We start from the raw sequence: 22,067 nt of genomic DNA, 5'->3' as shown, positions 1-22,067 counted from the left end.
GGTTCTCATGTGTCCTCTCTTGCAGACTCCCCCTTTCTACCCTGGTACACATGTCCCACTCTTCAGCATCATGAAGTCCAAGATCAGAGCTCAAAGCCTGGATTCAGAGGAGGCACTCAAGAACTTTACCCCATCAACAGCAGGCTGAATCAGAACCATCTTGCTAAGCCCTCACTATGCGTGGGGCACTCAACTGAAATGAACTGATAGATCAAAGAGGTATTTCCATCTTGCTCTCTTCATCTTTGACACATCACCTAAGCCCATAAATTAGATTCAGAAACTAGTAGCCCCACTGCACATATAGTAATTTTGGAAATACTTTCTTAAGGTGTTCAGTCTGAAAATATAACCCAGTCCAAAGTTGATAGAGATGAATTTTCTGGGACTCCTTCCTTCATTCATTCAACAAGCATTTACTGAGGAGCAAATATATTTTAAGCACTGGACCAGGTAGGGAGAGATGAATAAAGCATAGGCCCCGCCCTCTAGGAGTTTATCATCTGGAAAGGGAAGTTAGAATCTTCAAGGAAACCGTTTTTGAGAGCCTACCACAGCTTAAGCACTTTGGAACCCTTAGGTCATCTTCAAGGACCAGATCAATAGCTGCCCTGAAGCCCTCTCCTTTTTCTCTCAAGTGAACAATTTGAGGCTGGGGTCCTTATTTGCCATTCTCACCATGACTAGTTTGCAAGCATTGGTAAATGCTTTTTAAATGAAGGAAAGACGGAAGGGAAAGAGGGAGAAAGGGAAACAAGAAAGTTTAAGTCTCTCTGGTAAGAGTAGTGGTGGACATCTAAAACATCTGATAAAAGTCAGGGGAGACAGTTATTTCATCCTTTCACTCTTTGTTACATGTTTGTCCCAGGACACATCCCTCCTGGTCTTAGGACCCAGGTTTTTCTCTGTAAGCTGGAGACAACAGCACTGGCAGTGGTCGCCACCACTCAAGACTGCCCACGGAAAATGGACCACACATCTCTCAGCCGAGGCTGACAGTTCAAACCAAAAGAGAAGGAAACCAAAAAAGAGGGCCCAACTGGCCCTCTCACGTTGTTACCTGGAGGTCAGGAAGGCTGGGGTAGTTAGCCAAGAAGGCTGCCCTCTTCATCAAAAGACAATCAAACAGAAAAAGCAAATGGACAACACATTTGAAGTGAATGTTCAGGAAACCCGCAGATGCCTTCAGCATTGCTGATTCTCCCTCTCTTACTGCTTTAAGGATCCAAACTCTGAAGGGAGAAGCTGGCCATTCCAGAGTGGATTTTAAGCAATCTTTTACCTCGGTTTACAAAAGACAGAATGTCCACACCTCTACCATATAGCACTTATCAAGCAAAACTCCAGTGTATCCATTAAGATGTGTTTATTCCTAGCAGACCTTAAATTCTTCAAGGACAAGGGCTTTTGATTGATTCCTCTCTTCATCTCCACAGTCCAGAGTAGCAAGTGCTCAATAAATGTTAATGCATAAATAAATTTTTGGATAAAGCAGTTTCAATTCAAACCTATTAGCTGAGTATCTACCATATGCTGGGCATGTAAGTCCAGATCCTATTCTCATGAAAGTTAGTCTAATGTGGGACTCATATGCATAAAACCAAAAATTATAATAAAATCTGATGCCTGCTGTGGGAAGGTTGTGGTGAAACAGGAAACATAATATTTGTTCACCATTTTGTTGAGGACAATGTCTATCATAACACTTAGCATGTTCTTATCAGGAACAATATGCAAAATTTCTCCCAGAGCCCAGGACCAGAATCTGCTTCTTCTAACAGAAAAAAAAAAAAATTTGCTTCCCCTAAACAACTGAATTGTTCTCAATGATAAATACTTTGAAATCTGAAACTGAGCTTATTTCCCTCTTTGCTTTTGCTACTAGGAAGTAACCAACTCATACAGAGATCTGGACTGAGCAAGGACCTCGACTAGTTTGATCCAAAGATACAGGTAACTGTTTTCCTTACCAACAAAAGAAGGGAAGGAAGATCACAATGAGAAAGGTGCTCATGCGTACATATTTACATACTGGTATTTCTTTACACTTTATTTCATATCCTCATTTATTTAGTAGATCTCTGTGTTGGCGTTACTGTTCAGGTAAGTTGCTTGAATTCCTCTTTGAAATGGGATGAGCAATAAATAAATAAGATGCATATTCTGTGACAAATAGAAGAAAATTCCATCCCTAAGTATGCAGTCATATTCCACTCACAAGAAATGGGAAAATCCATTCAGCCATTAGGAAAATCACAGGAAGAAAATATAAAAACACACATACACAAAACTGAAAGTAGAGGTTGAACTAGGGTAGTACGATTAAGAGTTAATTACTTTTTTTTCTAAAACTTTTGTCATTAAAGTCTTTCTGGTGTTTCACTGTTTTCTAAAAAATTTAATGACGGGACACCTTGAATTCTTCTCGTTCTCTTCCAAAACCTGGAGTGATTGATGTGAAGGTCATCTGCCCTGCAAGAGGTAACATCACAAGGCCTTCATCCTTGACCAGTTGTTCCCACCTCAGTAGGAGACGTGCCCTCCTCAAAACGGAGAACACTCACTTATCAAAAAGAGGACCTGGTCAACGAGAGTGGCTCTGTAAGTGGGGAGATGAGACTTTTCAGTCTCATCAAGGGAAGTTTCCATCGGCCCTATCTACAGTGAGCTGAGCATGGAAGGTCTGTCGTTGGCTCACGCACAAGTGTGACAAAAGATGCAGGGCCATGAAGGATGCATAAGAAAAACACACTGCGTCCTGCTTCCTATTCCTGTCAAAACCCCAGACCTCCAAGAAAGAACTAGAAAAGGTGATATAAGTGCATCAGTTACCTGGAAAAATAAGTCAAGCTCACTCTCTGCAAGAAATCAGGTAGAGCCCAAAAGAAAAAAGGCAGAGCCTTAATGAAAATTAGGAAATGGGCCAAAGAAGAATTTTGAATTTAATCTCTTTTACTTATTATGTTTTGCAGCCAGGCAGGGCCATGGGATAATTACGTTTCTTTACCTGAGAAACACGACGAGAGAAGGGTGGAGCCAACCCAGTCATATTTTGGATAACTGAATAGAATTCCATAGGATTTTCTGGGAAGAATCACAATTTGGAAAGGCTGTCACTCATTGGGAATGAATATATGTATAGAAAATAGAAATTTCTGAGTAAAACCTGTCCTAACGTACCCTCTCCTCAGCTGCGTGACTTGAAGGAAGTTAATTAAACTCTCTTCCTCATCTTAAAAACTGGGGTAGTTAATAGTACCTCTGCATATATTAAGTATCTGTATGTATAACATATTATTACAGATGAACAGAATTCTCTGTTCCACGAGGACTTCTTTTCTGTTTAGCCCATTCTGGGCCGACCCCCACCCCCACCCCACTTCCTCCAACCTGGAGCCCCGAGCCCGCTCCTCCAAATCACTCACAGAGGGTTAACACAAGTTTAGCTAAAGCCACCACTCAATCATCCACACTGCCTGTCTCCCTTCCTCGGCTGGCAGCCAGGACAGACAGACTGTGTGTCCGTGTGTAATCCAAGAGTTGGAGAAGCCTCCAGGGCTGACCTGTCCCAGTAACTGGACTGAAATAGTTCCTTGACCAGTTTGATTCAAAGAGCCAGGCAGCTATGTCCACACCAGCAGAAGGGCTAGGTCAGCCAAGACATGCAAACCAACCCCTAAATATCACAAACCTTAAGGAGACAGGCTGTCCAATGGCACAGGCGTCAAAGGACATTATGTTAGCTCAGTGCCTTCTACCAGGAGGGAGGGAGAGGAAGAAGGAAAGAAAGGGAGGTATAAATGGGGAAGGCATGTGTGTGAAAGAAGTAGCTAACCATGAAACTTTAATTTGTTAAAATAATGACTAGAGAATGACAGATAATGCACAATTTGTCTACATGCATTTATTGAATACATAACAAATGCATGTATGAATGTATATAGAACTATATATGCGCACCATGATAAAAATTAATTCCAGCTTCTAGAAAGCATCATTGTTTGTCTCCCCGCCTGCAAGAACCCTGGAGCACAGAGGTAAATTTCACACTCCTCTCAGCACTCCTCCAACACAAACCATGTAAGCTTAAGCTGCCCAGGTGAGCAAATGTCACAGAACGCCTATTCGGTGGGTGGTAAATTCCAGCCATCCCGGGAAATGCCAAGTGGTCTCAGGTCACAAGTTTGGCAAATAGCAATGTGGGGTGGGGGGAGCACAGGAAGAGACACACCAATAGAAGGAAGGCAGGGAACAAAAGACAGAGCGAACAGGGGAAGGCAGAAAATAAATGAAAGAGGGTGCAGCATTCAGGGCAAAAGACAAGAAGGCCAAATATGCAAGGACTAAAGCACAGAACATTTCTCAGGCTAAGTAAAAAAAAAAAAAAACTAGAACCCTTTGGATCAAAGGAAGCTTCTGCACATAATCACCCAGGGTGGCAATGAACTCTGCCTCAGAATGAGAATGACCTTTACAGCCACACTCTGCATCTTGGCCTTGAGCTACAGTGCTGTCAGGGTGCAGGGCTTTGGGAGCAAGTCAGCCAGCTGCCCACGGTATAATTATCGTGACCATGATCCAGGCCCCTTACTGGGCTGTAAGTTCCTTGAGGATAAGGGCTGTGACTTACACAGAGTTGTATTCCTCTGTCTCTTTTGTAACACCTTGTACATAGGAGGAGTTTCACAAATATCTGCTAAAGCAGTGAACGGACAAAAATAGAAATCAAACCCTTCAGTTTCATCACGCCTTTCAGAAGGTCTAAAATGTCTAGCTGGTATTGAAAAAATAAACCCAACAAAGCCAAAAATTCATTTCTAACCTTTTCACTATTCAACCTGTGGCACATAAGAGTTTTTCCCAACAGCCCCAGAACAGACAGTGTTTAAAAATATTTAGAAAAGTTTAACTTAAAAAAAATTAAGTTTCTAGAGCCTCCACTTGTAATGGGCAACATCTAAAAGATGACACTACAGATAAGGAGAAGCTACAATCCAAATCCATCATGACAAGATCATCTTTGCATACTCATGTCCAGATAGAAGCCACTGGCAGACGCTTCTCTTCTTATCACCCAGGTAAACCTCTAGGAACTAATCAACAGGTATGGTTACCAAAACCATCCCAGCCTAAAACCCCTAAAAAGGGAGGAGATGGTATAATAAATGAGTTGGAGAGAAGGGTAAGTTAGGAGTAAAGAGAAGCATTTAGTTTCACTGTTTACCATCACTAGTGTCAGTATTTTTGTTGCTACTCTTATATTTTAGATACATCTGTGACAGTCAGAAGTAACATGTGATCTCCCAACCTGCACAATAATCCTTTGGTCCTCTCCCCGAGAATTACTGGGATGCAAATCTCACTTTAAGAAGTTGGGCCTGATTTTTCAGGTGGATCAGGGGCTGGGCTAGAGAAATCTAGATGGAATTAATTCACAGATTTTTGAAGAAATGAGGGAATTCAACCTCTCTGACTTCAAGCCCCGCCCCCCCACACATACATTCAACCGAGAGTCTGGAGGATGTACTGTAGAACCTGGGGGCTCCCCTATGAGGCTGTAACAAAGCAGTTATAGGAAAGCACAAGAATATATTTAAGAATAACAACCACACATCAAGAACATCTTTCCTTAGTGTAACTTTCTAAGAAGAAAAATAAAGTTGTGTGGCTTAGGCTTGAGCTCGATGACAGCCTCTTCCTGCCTGGGCTCCAGCAGTTTGGAAGCGGGGGAGGGGAAGGGAGGAGCCAACTACCAAAACCAATTCCGTATTTTCCAAACACTCTTGCAAAAGTAAGTTAGCTTGAGGCTGGTCCCTTTAGCCATTCCTGGGACAAGACAATCAGCCATACAAGAAACTAAGTATATCTGTAGGCCCCAAACCTTCTTCAAGTGTTAAATCAGACCAAGCTTAACGAAAACAAATGTCAGCGCTGTTTAAAGTACGTCAAGGTTCTTTGGGTTAAAAATCTCCCCAGGGAAAAATGATGTGCTCACTGTGAGAGCAGAGAGATAGAGGATGGGAGGGTTTCTCCAGTAACTTCAGATTATATTATTTAATTCATTCCAATACCGTAAAGCAACAATTGAAATATTTATTGAATAGAGCTGAAACACAGGGCCGACTAAGAAAGGAGCTGCAAATTGTGAACACACACACTTGTCCACGTGCTCACGCCCTACCTTCTGAATTTCAGTTCGGCACGCAAAACACTGAGGTCCGCACAGCACCAGCACTTTGTGGGCCGAAACCGCGGCTGCCGCGGGTCCCACGGAACAGACCAGAGCAGGATGACCTGGTCCCCCCCCCCCCACACACACACGGCTCTGCCTCAGGGGCTGTGACCGCTGTGATTGCCGGTCCAAACCCATACTGATAGGTTTTTATTAAAAGGAATTGTGGGTCCCGAGAGTATGCGATTCTCTAAGGGGCCGGGGGTTCTCTTCTTAGCACCTTTGAGAGTAAAGAGAGGGTCGCCCCTGGTTGGGGGGAGTTGGAGAGCAGTGGGCGCGTGTGTGAGAGCGCCTCGGGTCAGGCCGAGAGACCCCGGCCAGGGACAGAGAGCGCGCGTGGCTGACCACTGCGCCCCAGCGAGGACCGGCGAAGGGGACACTCCGGGAAAACTCGCCTTCTGGGTCCGCGCGCGGGCGGCCAACGCCGCCGAGCCTGCGCCGGGGGAGCTAGACACCGGACCCCGCGCCACGCTGCCTGCCCGGGACCTCTCTCTCGGCCCACCTCGGAGAGCCGCGCGGGACGCAGATGCGCAGGGGCGGCCGGGCTGCGGGGCAAGCGAGCGGCGGGGGTGTCCGGAGTCCCCAACCCTGCGTGGAGCCGCCCCCCGGCTCAGTGGGCACACCTGCCACGCGGGTCCGCAGCCTCGCCCCGGGTCCCCGCGCGTAAGGGCTCCCTGGACCGCGTCCTGCGGCCAGACCCAGGCGCCCGGCGACCAAGGCCCAGCTCACCGCACCACTGCGCTGTCTACGGGGGGGGGGGGGGGGGGGGGGGGGCTCTCTTGTTCGCACAAGGCCATGCGGCGGGCCGCTTGGCTCTTTCTTTTTTTTTTTTTTAAGTTCCCAAAGTTTTATTTTGTAACGCACCCCCTCCCCCCCAGGCTCTTTTAGACGCCTCCGATTTCACTTTTCCACCTGATCTGAGTGAGCCTCAACCTTCTCTCTCATCTCTTGGTTTTGTTTGGTTGTTTGTTCCCCCACCCCCCTTTCCCCCCTTAATTGGCCTCAGGACGAAGCGGCTTTAATTTATTCCGCACACGACGCGGTTTCTTCTCTGGCCTTTATCCTCCGCGTCGCGATCGCCATCACCACCCACCCGCCCGCACCCACCCAGGCATTTCCCTCGCAAGGGGTGAGGATTACAGGCACCCTGGCAAGGCGGCCACACAAAGGAGGGCTGTGCTTGTATTGCCCGCGCTTTGTTTTTAAATGTTTATTAATGTAAGCAGGGTGACGGCCCGAGCGCCTGTGCATGCAAATTCCGTAGAAAGACGTTGAGGTCCTCACCCTCCTATGCAGAGAGTGCCTTTCAGAGTGCACGGAGGCTGGGCTCATCATTAGGGTCTCCGGGAAGCCTTCTTTGTGAGGCACAAAAGATAAATGCAAAGTTTCAATTCTATCAACAATGGTAATTATAAGGATTCTCTTACAGTAACAACACTTAGCGGTCTCAAATCACCGAGAGCTCTTCAAGAAAAACAACTGACTACTCTCCTTCTTCACCCAACCAGCGCGGGCCTCTAGGTAAATTTATTCCTCTGACCTACTGGCAGATTCAACCCAGTTACAAAGCAAGACAAATTAAGTACTTTTCTCTCACGCCTACTGGCCACACTTTCTTAGGGAAACTCAAACTTCTCCCTAAACATCCTCGCTTTATGTTTACAAATACCCTCCCTGACAGGTAGGTGGAAAAACAGACATTATTTCGGTATCTCAGCTGAGGCAAATGGTGAACGAGTAACTCTCCGCAATGCCAAGGTGAAAACCAAACCCAACTTTCCTAATTTCCGGGGCTCCAGTCTGAGTTCACAAAGTTAAACTGCACTTTCGGTCCTGCTATAATAAATTTTTTGCGTTTTTCAAAAGCGATTTCCAGTCCAGAATCCAATAGCTACAAATACATAACACAGTTTGGAATGTTTGCATTCAAGTCAAGGATTCAAGGATTCAACAAGGTGGTTTAAACTTGGGACTGACCTCCAACTGGCCTTGTAAATGTGATGCTGAATGCTTTGCATAAAAAAAAAAAAAAAGACGATTCCACTAATTTTTTTTCCCTCCCAGTTTGTCTTCTCCAATTCAACTTGATTGATGGAAGTAGTTCCAACACCACCATAACCAGTTTTACATGACTGTCGAGAAAAGATGTGAGGCTTCCCAGGATAAATTAGAACTGCCATAACAGTGAAAATGAATTTTCTTTTATAAATGCTCCTCCTGTGTTCCTGTCTATGCACCCAGACCTTGGCAGGAATCTTGATCCATGGAATGTGGAGGTGAGATTAGTGGCTCTCTAGAGCCACCCATTGCACGGATGTGGAGACCTGAGACCAAGAGGTTAAATGGCATTCTCAAAATCACCTGCTAAAATGAAAGTCCAACTGAGCTTTAGACCTCAGAACTCCTGACCCCAGGTCCAGTGAACTTTGTCACACAGTGGAGTCCTCTACTTGCTCCATTGTATTCTAGCTGTAGAAAACAAAGTGGCTGCTTCCACCCACTCATTCTATTTTAGGGAACATTACAGAATTTGTCAAGGATAAGGAAAGGAAGCATAAAATGAGGCATTACAGAAAGAAAGACAAAGTGGAGGAGAACCAACCACCCAGCACAGCTCCTCATAGTGATCTAGGAAGGGTGCAGTGGGCCATTCTCTGCCAAAAAGAGATGTCTTAGAGATAGATGGTTTATTCTAGAATATGACTATCCATATTCATAGATATGAGAATTACCACCTCGAGTTTGAGTAGGGTACAACCAGGTGTGTTCCTCAGAGTGGGAAAACCAGGCCAAAAAAGGGAACAAAATTTATGCCACAACAAGCATTCTCTGCCTGTTCTGTCCAATATGGCAGCCACTAGCCATGAATGACTATTGAACACTTAAAGCATGGCTAGTCCAAATTGAGATAATCCTGCAAATAGACACCGCCCAATGGATTTCAAAGACTTAGTAAAAAGAATGTACGATGTCTTATTAATGTTTATATTGATCATATATTGCAATGGTATGTAAGATATATTGGGTAAAGTAACATGCATTATTAAAATGCATTTCACTTGTTTATTTTTACATGGGGCTCTTAGAAAACTTTAAGTGTTAGATTTTAAATTACGTATTGTTCACAGAACCGTGCTATTCAATGGCACGCTCTTGAACTCTGAAGTGGGGGGAAATGCAAGTGGGAGTAATGAAATACCTTTCAATGAGTTTTGCCCCAATTTTTTTCTCTTGTACAACTATTTTACACGAGAGCAGGATCGGACTGCACTTACACACACCTCCACAACTCCTGGGCAGGCCCGGTAGAAAACACAACCTGAACAGAGAGGGCCGCACTGATGAGTAACAGCATTTTGCCATGTGGTTTCAGAAAAATTACAGTATGCCATTTCCTGAGCATACTCACTGAACTATGAGCATATATTTATATTATTGCCTTTTTTTTAGTCCTTCAATCAACCCTGCCTAGTTGGTATTATTATCTTCATTCTCCAATGAGGAAATTGAAGCTAGCTGCTAAATAACTTTTATTAAGGTCACCCAACAAGCTAGGATTGGAATCCAGTTTGGCTTGACTTGGCAATCCATGTTCTTTCTCTTTCACAGACTGGTATTCAGAAAATTCTCCAATCTTTTCCCCAATGCCTCCCTCTCCTGGAACATGATACCTGAAACTCCAGCATTACTGATTCATTCTTATGACTTAATTTTTTTCTCTTTAAAATGCAAATAGCTTGGAGAAGTTTTGCATAAATCCTAAGCATGCGTACTTCCAATCAAATAAATTTCTCAACTCTTTTTTCTTAGAGTAGGTACTGATCAAAAAGGCAAAAAAACAGAGAAGAGACCTAACATAGTGAAGAAAGGTCACTGATTGAAAAGCCATTGAAAAAGTGGGCTGCTAGGACAGCTTTATACAAAACCTACTTTCATTTACAATATGGCTTAAGAATAAACCTACTGCAGTCACTCTGAAAAACAGTTTGACAAATCCTCAAAATGCTAAACACAGTTACTATTTGACCCAGCAATTTCACTCCCAGGTATGTACCCAAGACAAATGAAAACAAATATCTACTCAAAAAACTTTTATGCCAATAACAGCATTATTCATGATAGTCAAAAAAGTGGAAATAACCTAAACATCTTATCAATTGAATAGATAAACAAAATGTAGTATATCTATAGAACAGAACATTATTTGGCATTAAATATCATTAAATATTAAATAATAAATATTATTAAGCATTATTTGGAATAAAGTAATGATACAAGCCACAGTACTGTAGCATAGATGAACCTTGGAAACATTATGCTAAGTGAAAGAAGCCAGTCACAAAACACTATATATTGTATGATTCCACTTATGTGAAATGTTCAAAATACACAAATCCATAGAGACAGAAAGTAGATAAACAGTGAAGAGGAGCTGGGCTAAGAGGGAAATGGGGACTGACTGATAATAGGTACTGGGTTTCTTTTTGGGATGATGAAAATATTCTAAAATTAGACTGTGACTGATGGTTACACAAACTGTATGAATATACCAAAAGCCACTGAAGTGTACACTTCAAATTTCATGGTACATGGAATATATTTCAATAATGCTATAAAAAAAAACATACCTACCATGTATCAAGGATTTCCTTAGGGCCAAGATATCATGTTCCTAAATAAGGAACAGATTAGGAAGACAGGAAGAGGTCAGGTTGCCCTTAACACACTTTATGTTACTGTTCCTGCCCTGAAACTTTCCCAGTTGAATGGACCGGCCTGTGCGTTTTCAGAGAGAAAATATTTTTAACAATGATTACACAATATCTGTAGTTGCTGATGCTAAGAAAATGTCAACACTGATATATGCAATTCCAGCTTTTCAGGTGGTCCGCTTTGTGGATAATTTAAAACCTTCGTCTCTGCTCTTATCCATTTTTCCACCCCCCTCCCACCCCCTTTCTTCAACCCTAGTCCAGCCTTTTGGCCAGGATAAAGCAAATTCTCACTCTAAGAGAATGGCAAGAGAAACAAAAGAAAGCAAATCTTAAATTCAGCAATTTTGGTCTCCCTTAGGCATCGAATCACAGAATTTTTGGAACTGGCTCGCTCCTTAGGGACCATATGGTACAAAGCTCTCTTTTTTCATTTAAGAAAACAGGGCCAGAAATTATAAAAGCTAACAGTTATTGACTATTTACTCATGCCAAGCACTATAATTTACATATATTACCTCAATTAATCCTTACAGCAACCCTCTAAGATAGTTCCATTACTGTTCCCATTTTATAGATGAGGAAAATGAAGGACAGAAAGGGATAGTAACTAGAATAAGGTCACACAGCTAAGAAGCAGATCTGTGAGACAATCCAGGCAGGCAGTCTGGCTTCAGAAGCCTCGTCCTTAACTCTTACTATCACAGGTACCCCTGAAGTGACTTACGTGATTAGCCTATGGTCTTATAACATCCAAAGCTAGCACACAGTATGACACACCCACTCCAGTACCCAATCACAATGACAAAAGTTTTAATGGAAGATGTGGTTGAAAGGATGGCCTAACCTAAAAAAGATGAGTTTTTCCACCTATGGCGATCTTGATTTCCAATGATAATTGAGAGATTGAAAGAGAGCTGCCAGAGGCAAGAAGGCCTTCCAGTAAGTCATTACTGACCTTATTCTGCCATAATGGGAGATAGGTTTTATAATCTTTTGACAGTCTCTACCTGCCCTTTTTTTTTTTCTGGGAATCCCTCTGCCAAATACTCAGAAGTGACATCCCTGAGATGCAGATGGGGCAAAGACGCAACCAGAGAATTCTCATGAGACAGTACTGAGCACCCTATTACTTAATTATAAACCAGTAGGCATATGTTCCTTTGGCCCAGAAGAGTTAATGCAGTGACATCCTGTGAAATGGAATAGGATATGAATACTGAGATCATTTCTTATAGAAAATACAGCACCTTTTATTTATATAGTCCAGGGAGTGCAAAGCACTTTGCAAACAATGAGCTGTTTTCATCTCAGGTAAAGGAGCAGAGGTGGAGCCAGAATTATTATATTCTTCTAACGGAAGCTTCAATGGCAACACAAATGGATGAGGTGCTTTTCAGGGTCATAGGAAAATGAATAAGAACTGTCCTGGGAGCTGGGCTAGGATGCTGCCTCTATCATAGGGATGCTTTCAGGTGAAAAAAAAATTTTTATAAAGGAAAAGCAATAAAAGTCTATTTAGATTCACTTCACCAAGTTCAAAACATAACAGCATCCATCTCTAAAGAGGTTTGAAAACAAAATTAAAGACAAGCTTTCCTAAGGCATGCATGTAAACTATACCTCAAAAGAAGCTAGGCATTATGCTTTAAATTTAAATTTAAATTCTTTCCTATTTGAAGGTGTACCCTATCTAGGTCTTGACTTGTTTGTTTGAGGGCATTTTTGTAAATATGTAAAAAAACAACAAAAAAAGTTATTGGATATCAACAGAAAGCACGGGCCAAAGCAATGTGAAAAATACGAGCCGTGACAACACAAGCTGGCAATGCCTCCACCCCCAACCCCAGCCCCCACCAGGTCCAAGCGCAGCCTGCAGCCCCTCTCAGAACCAGCATCCTCTCTTCAGTCCTCCCAGCTTCCAAAACCCCACAGTTCTTTGGTCACAAGCTTCTCTCTGTATCTTCCCACTTATAAATCCTTTTCTACTTTATAAATCCTTTTCCTCACCTTAACCTAAATCTGTCTCATTTCCAAACTTCACAGATACCTCTACTGCTAGAACGAACTACACCAAATTTCCAAAAATTTAGTTTGGGTCACTACGTCCAAGCCGCCCTTTGCCTCTCCTTCCCCACATATCAAATGTCAGAATTTTTCTAAACCCCTCCTCTAAAAATAGATTACACAAAGCTGACTGGAGAGAAGGGACACTTCTCACCCTAAACTCATTCTATATTATCATTCACAGAGCTATATAATCGTAGGTCTATCACTTATATCTTGATCATAATCGATATCATATAACTAATCACATTACTTTTGCCTTAACACACTTGTACTGAAGTGCTCAGGTAAAAACTGGCTTCTAACTTCTCTTCATTTGTTTGCCTTTTCTCTCTCTTATTATCCAGCTCCTATGACAAACAAAAAAAAAACTTTGAATTTTTCCAAAGGGTTTGCATTTGCCTGTTAAAGTTGAGCCTCTAAGAAAAGTCATTCCTGCCATCCAGCCCCAGAAGAAGTCTGATCAGAGGTATTTGTTTCGAGTTCTTTCACTCCTGTTCTCTGCTCAGAGCCCAATACTACCAGAATTATTTCCCTGCAACATACAGACAGCTTCCTTCCATGGTGTTCTCCCCACCTACATATACAAACACACACGTGTACAGACACACACACACATTTTTCTCTAATGCTTTAAAGGCGTGAGGAGAGGACTAGAAGCCCCCATAATGTAACTGCTATATTAAAAAGAAGTGCAGACAAGAATAAGGGAGGGTGTCAAAAGTGAAATACAGTAGTAGACTTAAAAAAAAAAAAACACTACAGTTCTATGATGGGGGTGTTAATTGAGCTCAGAGAAAAGGAAAGAGAGAGAACAAAAGGGTGTTAAGGAAGCAAAAAGTAATTTCTTAACCTCCTCCAATGATCTGATTTGAGTTAACTTTAGTGCAGATAATGCACAGAGAAAAACCGACTGAAAAGTACCATATATAGCCATTATGTTCTAAAATTAAAAACTATTCACAACAATTACTGCTATTCATTGCTGTCTATAAAGACCTCCTTAGTAAACGGCACCCAATTTTTTTGTATTTTTCTAATTTTTAAACCTGCATTATTTTGACGCAGAATTTAATTTTTAAAAAAAATACATATTCAAGGTCTTTTTAAGAAATGCAATTTGGTTGACTTTTTCTCCTTCTCTTCCATCCCAACAATCTCACTAACACCACATATATACATTATATAAAACAAAGTCTATTGCTAATATGTCAGCAGACAAGAAATGGTCCTTAAAAAAACAAAAGAAAATGTGATATTAAATGGCCTCAAACTCTGCGTTCCCAGAATGAGCAAGCAGATAAAAGCCACATGTGAAACACACACTGCATTATATCTTGACAAGCTTTTTCTTGCTGTTGTTTAGGATTTTGCTGCCCGAGCATTTTGCTCACATTTTTTTTTTTGTAACATTTATTAAAAAAGCAAAAGTATCAAAAATAAAAGCTCACCCACCCTCTGAAGTAAGAAAGAAGACACATGGGTTCCTTTTTTTTTTTTTTTTATCCCCACAGTAATTTCTGACTTAAATACCTATCAATCAACTGTAATTTAGATGGCACTCCCTACTTTGGGTGTTATGTGCATGTGTATTTCTTTAAAGTTTCAAAACGGCGATAAGACAATATGAGCTAGATTTTCTATTTATTTCTGAATTTTCCAACCAAAATCGTTAACAAAAACTAAAACAAAAAAGCAAAAGCAACTAATGAACACAACTGCCACCCTTTTTCTCAGAGTCCTGCCTTCCTTATAATGAGCCAGATGTGGCTTATAGGTGAGCCAGATGTGGGAACTTTGTGTTAGAAAGCAGGCAAAGCCCACCTCAAATCAGGTAACCTCTACAATGCTTGAGACGGAAGCTCAAAAACACTCATCAAATGAGCAGGGGCTTCAAAGTAAAAATAGGAAAAGTCCCCAAACAATGAAGATGTGTACGTGAATTGATCCTGCAAGGGATATTTTACAAGCTCTGTACCAAAGAAAACAAAAACAAAAACAACATATTCTGGCAAGTTTTACAGATACTTTACATTTCTCAGGCACATCAACCACAAGGAAGGTCCAGGGGCATGTAAAATGAGGGTTCGGCAGGTCCTGACTAAATAAGTAGTCGTGCTTTAGAATCAAAGGTTTCTTTTCAAGTCACCACAGCTGACTCCTACCTTTAACACAGAGCACTCAACATTCCTGCAGTGGCTTCTTCCTTATGTCAATCCTCCCAGCACAAAAGTTGAAGAATAAGAGGCAGGTGGGCCTTTTTATATATTTTTTTCACCTAGGAGTCCCTCAATCCAAATCTCTATGTGTGTGTGGTTGTGTTATTTCTTCTGTAACATGAGGTCAACGATCCTTATCATTTTCAATGTACACTATCTGATAAACTGGTTTTTTAAACATATTATTTGGGAGACAACACAAAATCTTACTGTAGATAGAAACAAAAATTTACGAACATTAAATGTCTTGGCAGAAAATTTTAAAAAGCAAAATATGTAATCCAACCCTAAATTACTCCTTTAGAACGTGATTCAGACCAATAATATCACCTCCTATCACCATACCTCTGCCCACATGACTAAGGCACAAACTCTTTCCCACCCCCACTTGAAGGAGCGCTCCATTTGCACCCACCCATTTTGATCCACTGCCTCAGTAGGTTTCCATTTGGAGACAAGAATTAAACACCTCGGCCACATTCAAGACATTTAAGTGCCCTGACGGGCTTCCTTTCAATAAAAATCTGAATAAGTGTCTTCAAAAATAGACTCTCTTTAGCCTGGACTATCGCATATGCCTTTATGCCTTTTCATTTTGATTCTACATTTTGTGAGCCAAAATCAGCAGGAACTGATACTCAACTAGAAACAAATTTCAACAAACTGAATATTCAAAGTAAACAAACATCAATATCAGGGGTGAAAAAGAGAAGGCCGGAAAAAAGGAGCAAAGAGGAAAGAGGGGGAAAAAAAAAATATATATATATATATATACACACTTAGGTCTCCTGCTCTGGGCTAATAGAAGAAAAAAATTAAGAGTGGCAAACTGAAGAAGCTCTTCTGATATTTGTATGCACAATCCATAAATCTCTTAAAAGGTGTTTCACAGCTAAAATGCAATTAACAGCTTTGCAATGAGGTGAGGCTTTGGCAACGCAACCTGGAAGAAGACTTAAAGGTCTGACCATCACTGTTCAGGTGCTTTGTCTAGGACGGTATGCACAAAACAACTAACAGTCAACAAAAGAGCTGCTTACCAATTTTACATACATTTCCAGACTTCAGTAATTACCTATTCAATCAGGGGTCGCATCTTGTAACTATTTCTTTTTTAGAAGGGAAACACAGCTCTCAAAAAGAAAGCCACCCTGTGAGCCCGCTCCACCCCTCACCCCCCTTTTTTATGTGTAACTATCAATGTATATCAACCGGGCATGCAATCATATTTATTGTCACTTTCATTCATGTCATGCCCTTGCTTATATGGTTTAGATATGAATTATTGACTGTTACACTCCTTGTTGTAAAAAATAAATAAATAAATAGGGTGTCAGGTACTTTTGCACTGCACTAAAGCGGGCAAGTCAGAGCCCAGCAGAAGCTCCCGCTTTATATAACTACCTCCTGTCCCTCATCTTTACGCCCGCGTTTCAGATTGCCTTCTCCACTCTTTCTTCTTACAAGGGAGAGATTTACCCACTTTGGAAAATTAGGGATTAAAATAAACAAACCAGAGGATGTTGCTAAATGTCCTTCCCAGAGCATCTGTTGTTTAAGAACACCTCTGATTGATGACTGCTATTTTTTAATTGTTGCTTTAAAATTTAAATGCCCTCCTGGGAAGTGTTATAAGTGTGTTAGTCCATGATATGAGGTCTAGAAAGTAGAAAAACAAGAGAATGAGTGATCTCATGGCATTATACTCTCCTAAACCCAGCGGTCCTCCCTGCTATAAAATCACAGGGCAGTCAGATACCGACAGCCGAATGTTGTGATACCACAAAGGTATTGACAACACTCTGCTTTCGAACCTCTGGTCTGCTGCTTCGTGTAACTTCAAGAAAAAAAGAAAAGATAACTTTAAAACAGCTCAGTGCCCGTCCTACCCCCATGCCCAACTCCAAAAAATAATAGCAATAATTACAGTTTTAAATATGGGACAAATATATTCCTTCAGGACATGGGGTTTTTACTTTCATAATTTTCCCCCAAAGGCACAACATTTTATAAAATTCCCTTCAGAACCTGTATTATTATTTCAATTTCAAGTAGGCCAGGAATGGAGAAAAGGAAAATAAACCAGTTACACTTGATAATAATTGTCAAGGAAACTTAGTGCATTCTTTAAAGGAAGCTGGGCTAGAAGTTCCTATTGAAAAATGCGATCAGTCTTGATAGTACTTATATTCTGAAATTTTAATATTTAAATAATGGGTTAGTGTTTGCTGCTGAGTGAATCAACTGACAAAGAAAATGCTTAAATACTGAAATCACATTCCTACCTGTTTTTTCTTTGATTTCACACAACACATTAAACAAGGCAGGCTTCATTCTGTGGCAGTTTAAAGCATGTTTTCTGCAAGAAAGAAACAACACGATAGCTTAGGTAGACTTTCAAGATCAAATGCTGATAATGCACCAGGGAAGAAAATTTAAACATTTAGCCAAAATTATATCCCAAGCGTAACTCTGTGGCATGCTTCGGTTGTTTTTATGACTTAATATGCGAGTCCCACCATAGAAAAAGAAATACTGTTCATCAGTAGGGAGAGAATAGGGATTTAACTGCAGAACAGAACTAACCTAAATTATGCCCATTTAGACAAAGTTGTTGTTGTTTTTTAAGTAGTTTAATCAAAGTGGAATTCTTAAACCAATACTCCTAGCCAAAGCAATGAGTACAGCAAGGCCAAATGCATGTGTTAACAGTTCTGAATAATCTATGCAACCACCACAGCCTAGGAGCCGTCTGCCTCCCGGTCTGTGTGTGTGTTTTCAAATTTAATTCATCCATGTGTTCGAATTCATTCCGCAGATGCCCCTGTATTCTCATAAACACAAGATGCTTGAAAGGTCTTCTGTGTAGAACTGTCAATTTATAAAATTTCAGTCCCCAACTTAAAGAGTATGGAAATGCATTGCCAGGGGGCAAACATACCCATATGGGGAATAAATTCATTTCTCGGTGTTCACATTATGCCTCTTGTGCACACACTGCCTGTTTGCAGGTGTTGAAATTCAATTATTTACAATTAGAATCTTGCACCCATTGGGGAAAAAAATAAATACTATTCTGCCTTTTAGATTAGTGATTTACCTGATTCTTGCATGTGTTTGAATTCAGAATGCACCAGAGGAACAAAACAATACCTTTTCCTTTATTTTATTATAAAATCATTTAGCAGAAGGATATTGTTTTGGAAACAAAATACTGGTCCTATCAGCTATTAGTCAAGGGAATTCTGTTAACTAAAATGAATGTGTAAAGATAAATGGAAATCCTTGGCTCTCAAAACACATGCAATTTATTTTTAAACCCTTTGAAAGTTAAAAAATAGATACACATCCTCATGAACCAGAAGCATACTGTAAATAATGTAGAGCAGAGGTTTAACAAGCTCAGAATTCATGACTATCCAAATAAACTCACAGTCTGTGTCTAAAATATTAATGATTTACAGAGTAAATCATTAATATACATCATGAAGGTATGACTGGAGAAAAAGAAAAAAGGACATAGTATTTGCTACATAGAGTTACATCGTTTAACCAAAAAGAAAGCAGACTGGTGATTTAATCAGTCCTCATATGGAATGAGAGAAAGGGCAGAAAAGACTTCTTTAATGTACTCAAGACCTCTTTTGTGATCTTTTAAAATAGTTTTCATTAATTGTATTCTTAAACATAGGCCCAAGTGTAAACAAAAATCCCTGCACAGCCTTACACAAATATTCCATTTCCATAACATACAAATGGGGTACTAGAACAGAGAATTTCCCTATCCCCAAATGGTCTGATCTTTCTAAGCATCCAGGCCTTTAAAAGGGGGACCCCCCCAAAGCCATGTTTGTCCTCAGTTTCATAAAAAATGAAGGACAACACATCAGAAAAGTAGTGTGTAACCGTTTTTACTGGCCTCTTCCACTTCACAAACTTGCAAATAATCCAGAGTATTTTTCTGGATCAATGTAATGGAGAAATCTGTTCCAATTCAAAAGAGAACAGGTAATAAAATTCACAAAGAACAGCAATTAATTTCTGAAAACTTTTCCCCATTAAAAAAAATTAGAATAGTTCGAGTCTTTGAACATTTCCAAGTTTTCGAGCACCCGTAAAGCTCAGTACTTTTGAGTTTACATGTTGCATGTGCTTACAGCTAAAATAAGACTGTAATTCATGCATTCATGCTTTTTACTACCACTTCTCATTTTCTCAACTCAAACTTCTATTTCCCTTAAGACAAAATACATATAATGATGTAATGATGTCTTCTACTACTATAACTAAGTCTATTTGCGATATAGGAATGATGTACATATGTTTAGAAGATTTTCAGAATGAGGAGAATACTTCTGAGATTTAACAAAGCTGGGTAATTGAATGGACATATGTGGTCATTAGTTTTTAAAATTCTCCCTTTTGAGCTCCGCCTTGGACAAGCTGTTAGTAGGTTGCCACTTAGTCTGTTTTATTTGAAAGAGAATTTACTGTAAAATCCTAGAGTGGAGGACTATATACCTGGCGGTGGATTAAGTTGGGAAGCTTCACAGCTTCTTTTTCCTTAATGAAGATCTTCATGCCCTACAGTATTGAAATACATAAAATTCACACATGCTTTCCTTTTTATTTAGTTGCATTTTAAGCCGTGCTGAAGAAAGCATGGGGAAAAGAGCATGCTTAATTTTTATCCCCCACCCCTTTTTAAAGGACCATACAGAGCTGTCCGTGTCACCCAAGGTTAGTAAACCGACTCAAATTGAGACAATAAAGTTAAACAGAATTATCTCAGTCTCTTAGACCGAACAAATATGTCTAAATGCAAAATTGTATTCTCTTTCTTTCCACTAGTTTTTTTTTTTTTGAGATAGAATTAAGTGAAAACAAAATATTCTCCGGATAGCTGACAACTATTGACAAAGAAATGCCCTGATTTTTGAAGGGGGGGGAATAAAGGGGGAAAATATCATTAATTTTGGAGGGGTAAGTCAAGAAAGAAAATTGCGCTGAATTAGGCAAGGAGACAACTAAATTTGCAAATAAAGTGTTCCTGGGACCTTTTATTTGTAATGTAACGGAGTCCCTCAATAAGAAGGCATGGAATGCTGCTCAAAACTTGACAATTCTGCTTTCTCTGATACTTTTTTTAAAAGCAGTAAATAGTGCCGAGGGCCGCTTCTGGATCAGTTGGCAGCATTTTCAGCGTCCCTGAATGTTTTTGTGGCTATATATGAGTATTTCTATATTCATACACACACATCTATCTAGATATATGTATACACAGCCACATCACGGCATGGGCGATTACACTTTCGATAACAACGCTCCTGCAAATTTTACTCCTCCGCCATGTAGCTGCTCGTCAAAATGGGAAAAGAAATAACATTTAAAAAGAAAGCGCTGTGGTGATCGCTTCCCATTGTTTCCCCTCAGCGAGTGGGGGAAAAACAAACAAACAAACAAAAAAACCCAAGAAAGGAAAAGAAAAGCCTCCATCTCACCTGGCCTGCGCCTCATCCAAACTCTGGTCTGTGATGGTCATAATTTGCTGTAAAATGTCTCCAATGTCCTGCTTCCTCCCGCCCTCCCCCTCGGTCCCTCCGGCCCCATCCTGCAAGTGCTGGGACAGGCCGGGGTGTCCGGCCATCCCGACCCCAGCATGGGAATGCATCAGCCTGGGCTGCTCGTCCATCTCCAAAGGCAACGGCGGCCCCGGCTCTTCCTCTTCTTCTCGGCTTGGCTCCTGGAAAGCACCAAGGCTTTTTATCCTTCAAGCTGTCTTCAAATCCTTTTCAGGATAAACAGGGAAGGAGAGAAAAAGAAGACCAAAAGAAAAAAAAAATCCCTTTGCCTCTTTAGAGGATGGTGGGAGGATGGGGAGTGGGGAGGGGGAGGGGGCGTGAAGGGGTTGCGGGGTGAGGGTGGGGATAAGGGCTGGCGGGGAAGGGTGTTGACTCCAAAAAAGCAAGAAAAATAAACCACCTTCCCACTTGGCGAAAAGAAATCAGAGCTGGCTTTTGGTTTCCCAGTCCGGTCTCCTTTGCAAAGCAGAAATGGGTCCCGGCGCTTAAATCTGTAGCTTAATCCTTTTGCAAATATGCATTGATCGGGAGAAAGGGAAGGAAGGCAGGGGGATTGCAATGCAAACTTTCCCCCCCCCACCCCCCGCTGCCCCCACCCCCACTCCGGGCCAGAGTGATCTCAAAGGGGGTGGGCTGTTGCAAAAGCCAGATCTCCCCCAGCCGCGGCAGCAGGCAAAGCACAGGCTCTCTTCTCCTCCGTGTCTCTGCAAACTCCAGCAACCCCGTCAGCCTCCTGCTTTTGTTTAGCTCAGGCTCAGGACTCCAGAAACATATACAGAAAAACCACAGCCTGAGAGGAGGAGGAGGAGAAGGAGGAGGACGACGAGAAGGAGGATAGGGGAGGGGGCAGAGGAAAGGGGAGAGGGGGCGGGGACACCAGGAGGCGGGGAAGAGGAGGGAGGAGGGCGTGCGGAGCCCCGCCCCCCTCCGCTGATTGGCCATCAGAGAAAAGACGGGCCCCTCCTCTCGCTACTTTCCTCACTGCACCTCCTCTTCAGCCTCCTTCTGCTCCTCCTCGCCGGGCGACCTGTCAATCAGAGTTCAGAGGTGGGCTGGGAAGGAGGCCGAGCTAATACCAAGTCTCCAGGCCTTAAAGGTGCAACGGTACCGTAGTTCCAGCTCAATTAGTCACTTTCCACTTTTCTTTCCTTTCTCAGATCTCAGCACATTTTGATTTCGGCCTTAAGGCAAACGTAGCTCTACTTAATTGCAAACGTATAAAATTAACACGAAAGAACACGGTCGAGGGGAGATT

The 22,067-nt window shown here is 41.5% G+C and overlaps 1 protein-coding gene across 3 annotated transcripts in view; it reads right to left on the bottom strand.

Annotated features, from left to right (window-relative positions):
• PBX1 (PBX homeobox 1) overlaps nucleotides 1–21,659 on the bottom strand; it is a 289,849-nt gene extending 268,190 nt beyond the window's left edge. The window contains exons 1-3 of one of the 3 annotated variants that reach the window (XM_077156782.1): nucleotides 21,213–21,659; nucleotides 20,732–21,018; nucleotides 17,516–17,589 (exon numbers count right to left, since the gene is read on the bottom strand). In XM_077156782.1, coding sequence (XP_077012897.1) covers nucleotides 17,516–17,589; nucleotides 20,732–20,922 — 265 coding nt within the window. In that variant the 5' untranslated portion in view covers nucleotides 20,923–21,018; nucleotides 21,213–21,659. Of the gene's footprint in view, nucleotides 1–17,515; nucleotides 17,590–20,731 lie in introns of all 3 variants that reach the window. The other 2 variants (XM_077156783.1, XM_077156784.1) reach the window with 2 other exon arrangements.
• Between the last annotated feature and the right edge of the window lie 408 nt (nucleotides 21,660–22,067).

The sequence above is a fragment of the Tamandua tetradactyla genome, chromosome 4, assembly GCF_023851605.1.
Source record: "Tamandua tetradactyla isolate mTamTet1 chromosome 4, mTamTet1.pri, whole genome shotgun sequence".
In the NCBI taxonomy this organism is placed as follows: domain Eukaryota; kingdom Metazoa; phylum Chordata; class Mammalia; order Pilosa; family Myrmecophagidae; genus Tamandua; species Tamandua tetradactyla.
This window is presented reverse-complemented; position numbering and strand designations above follow the sequence as displayed.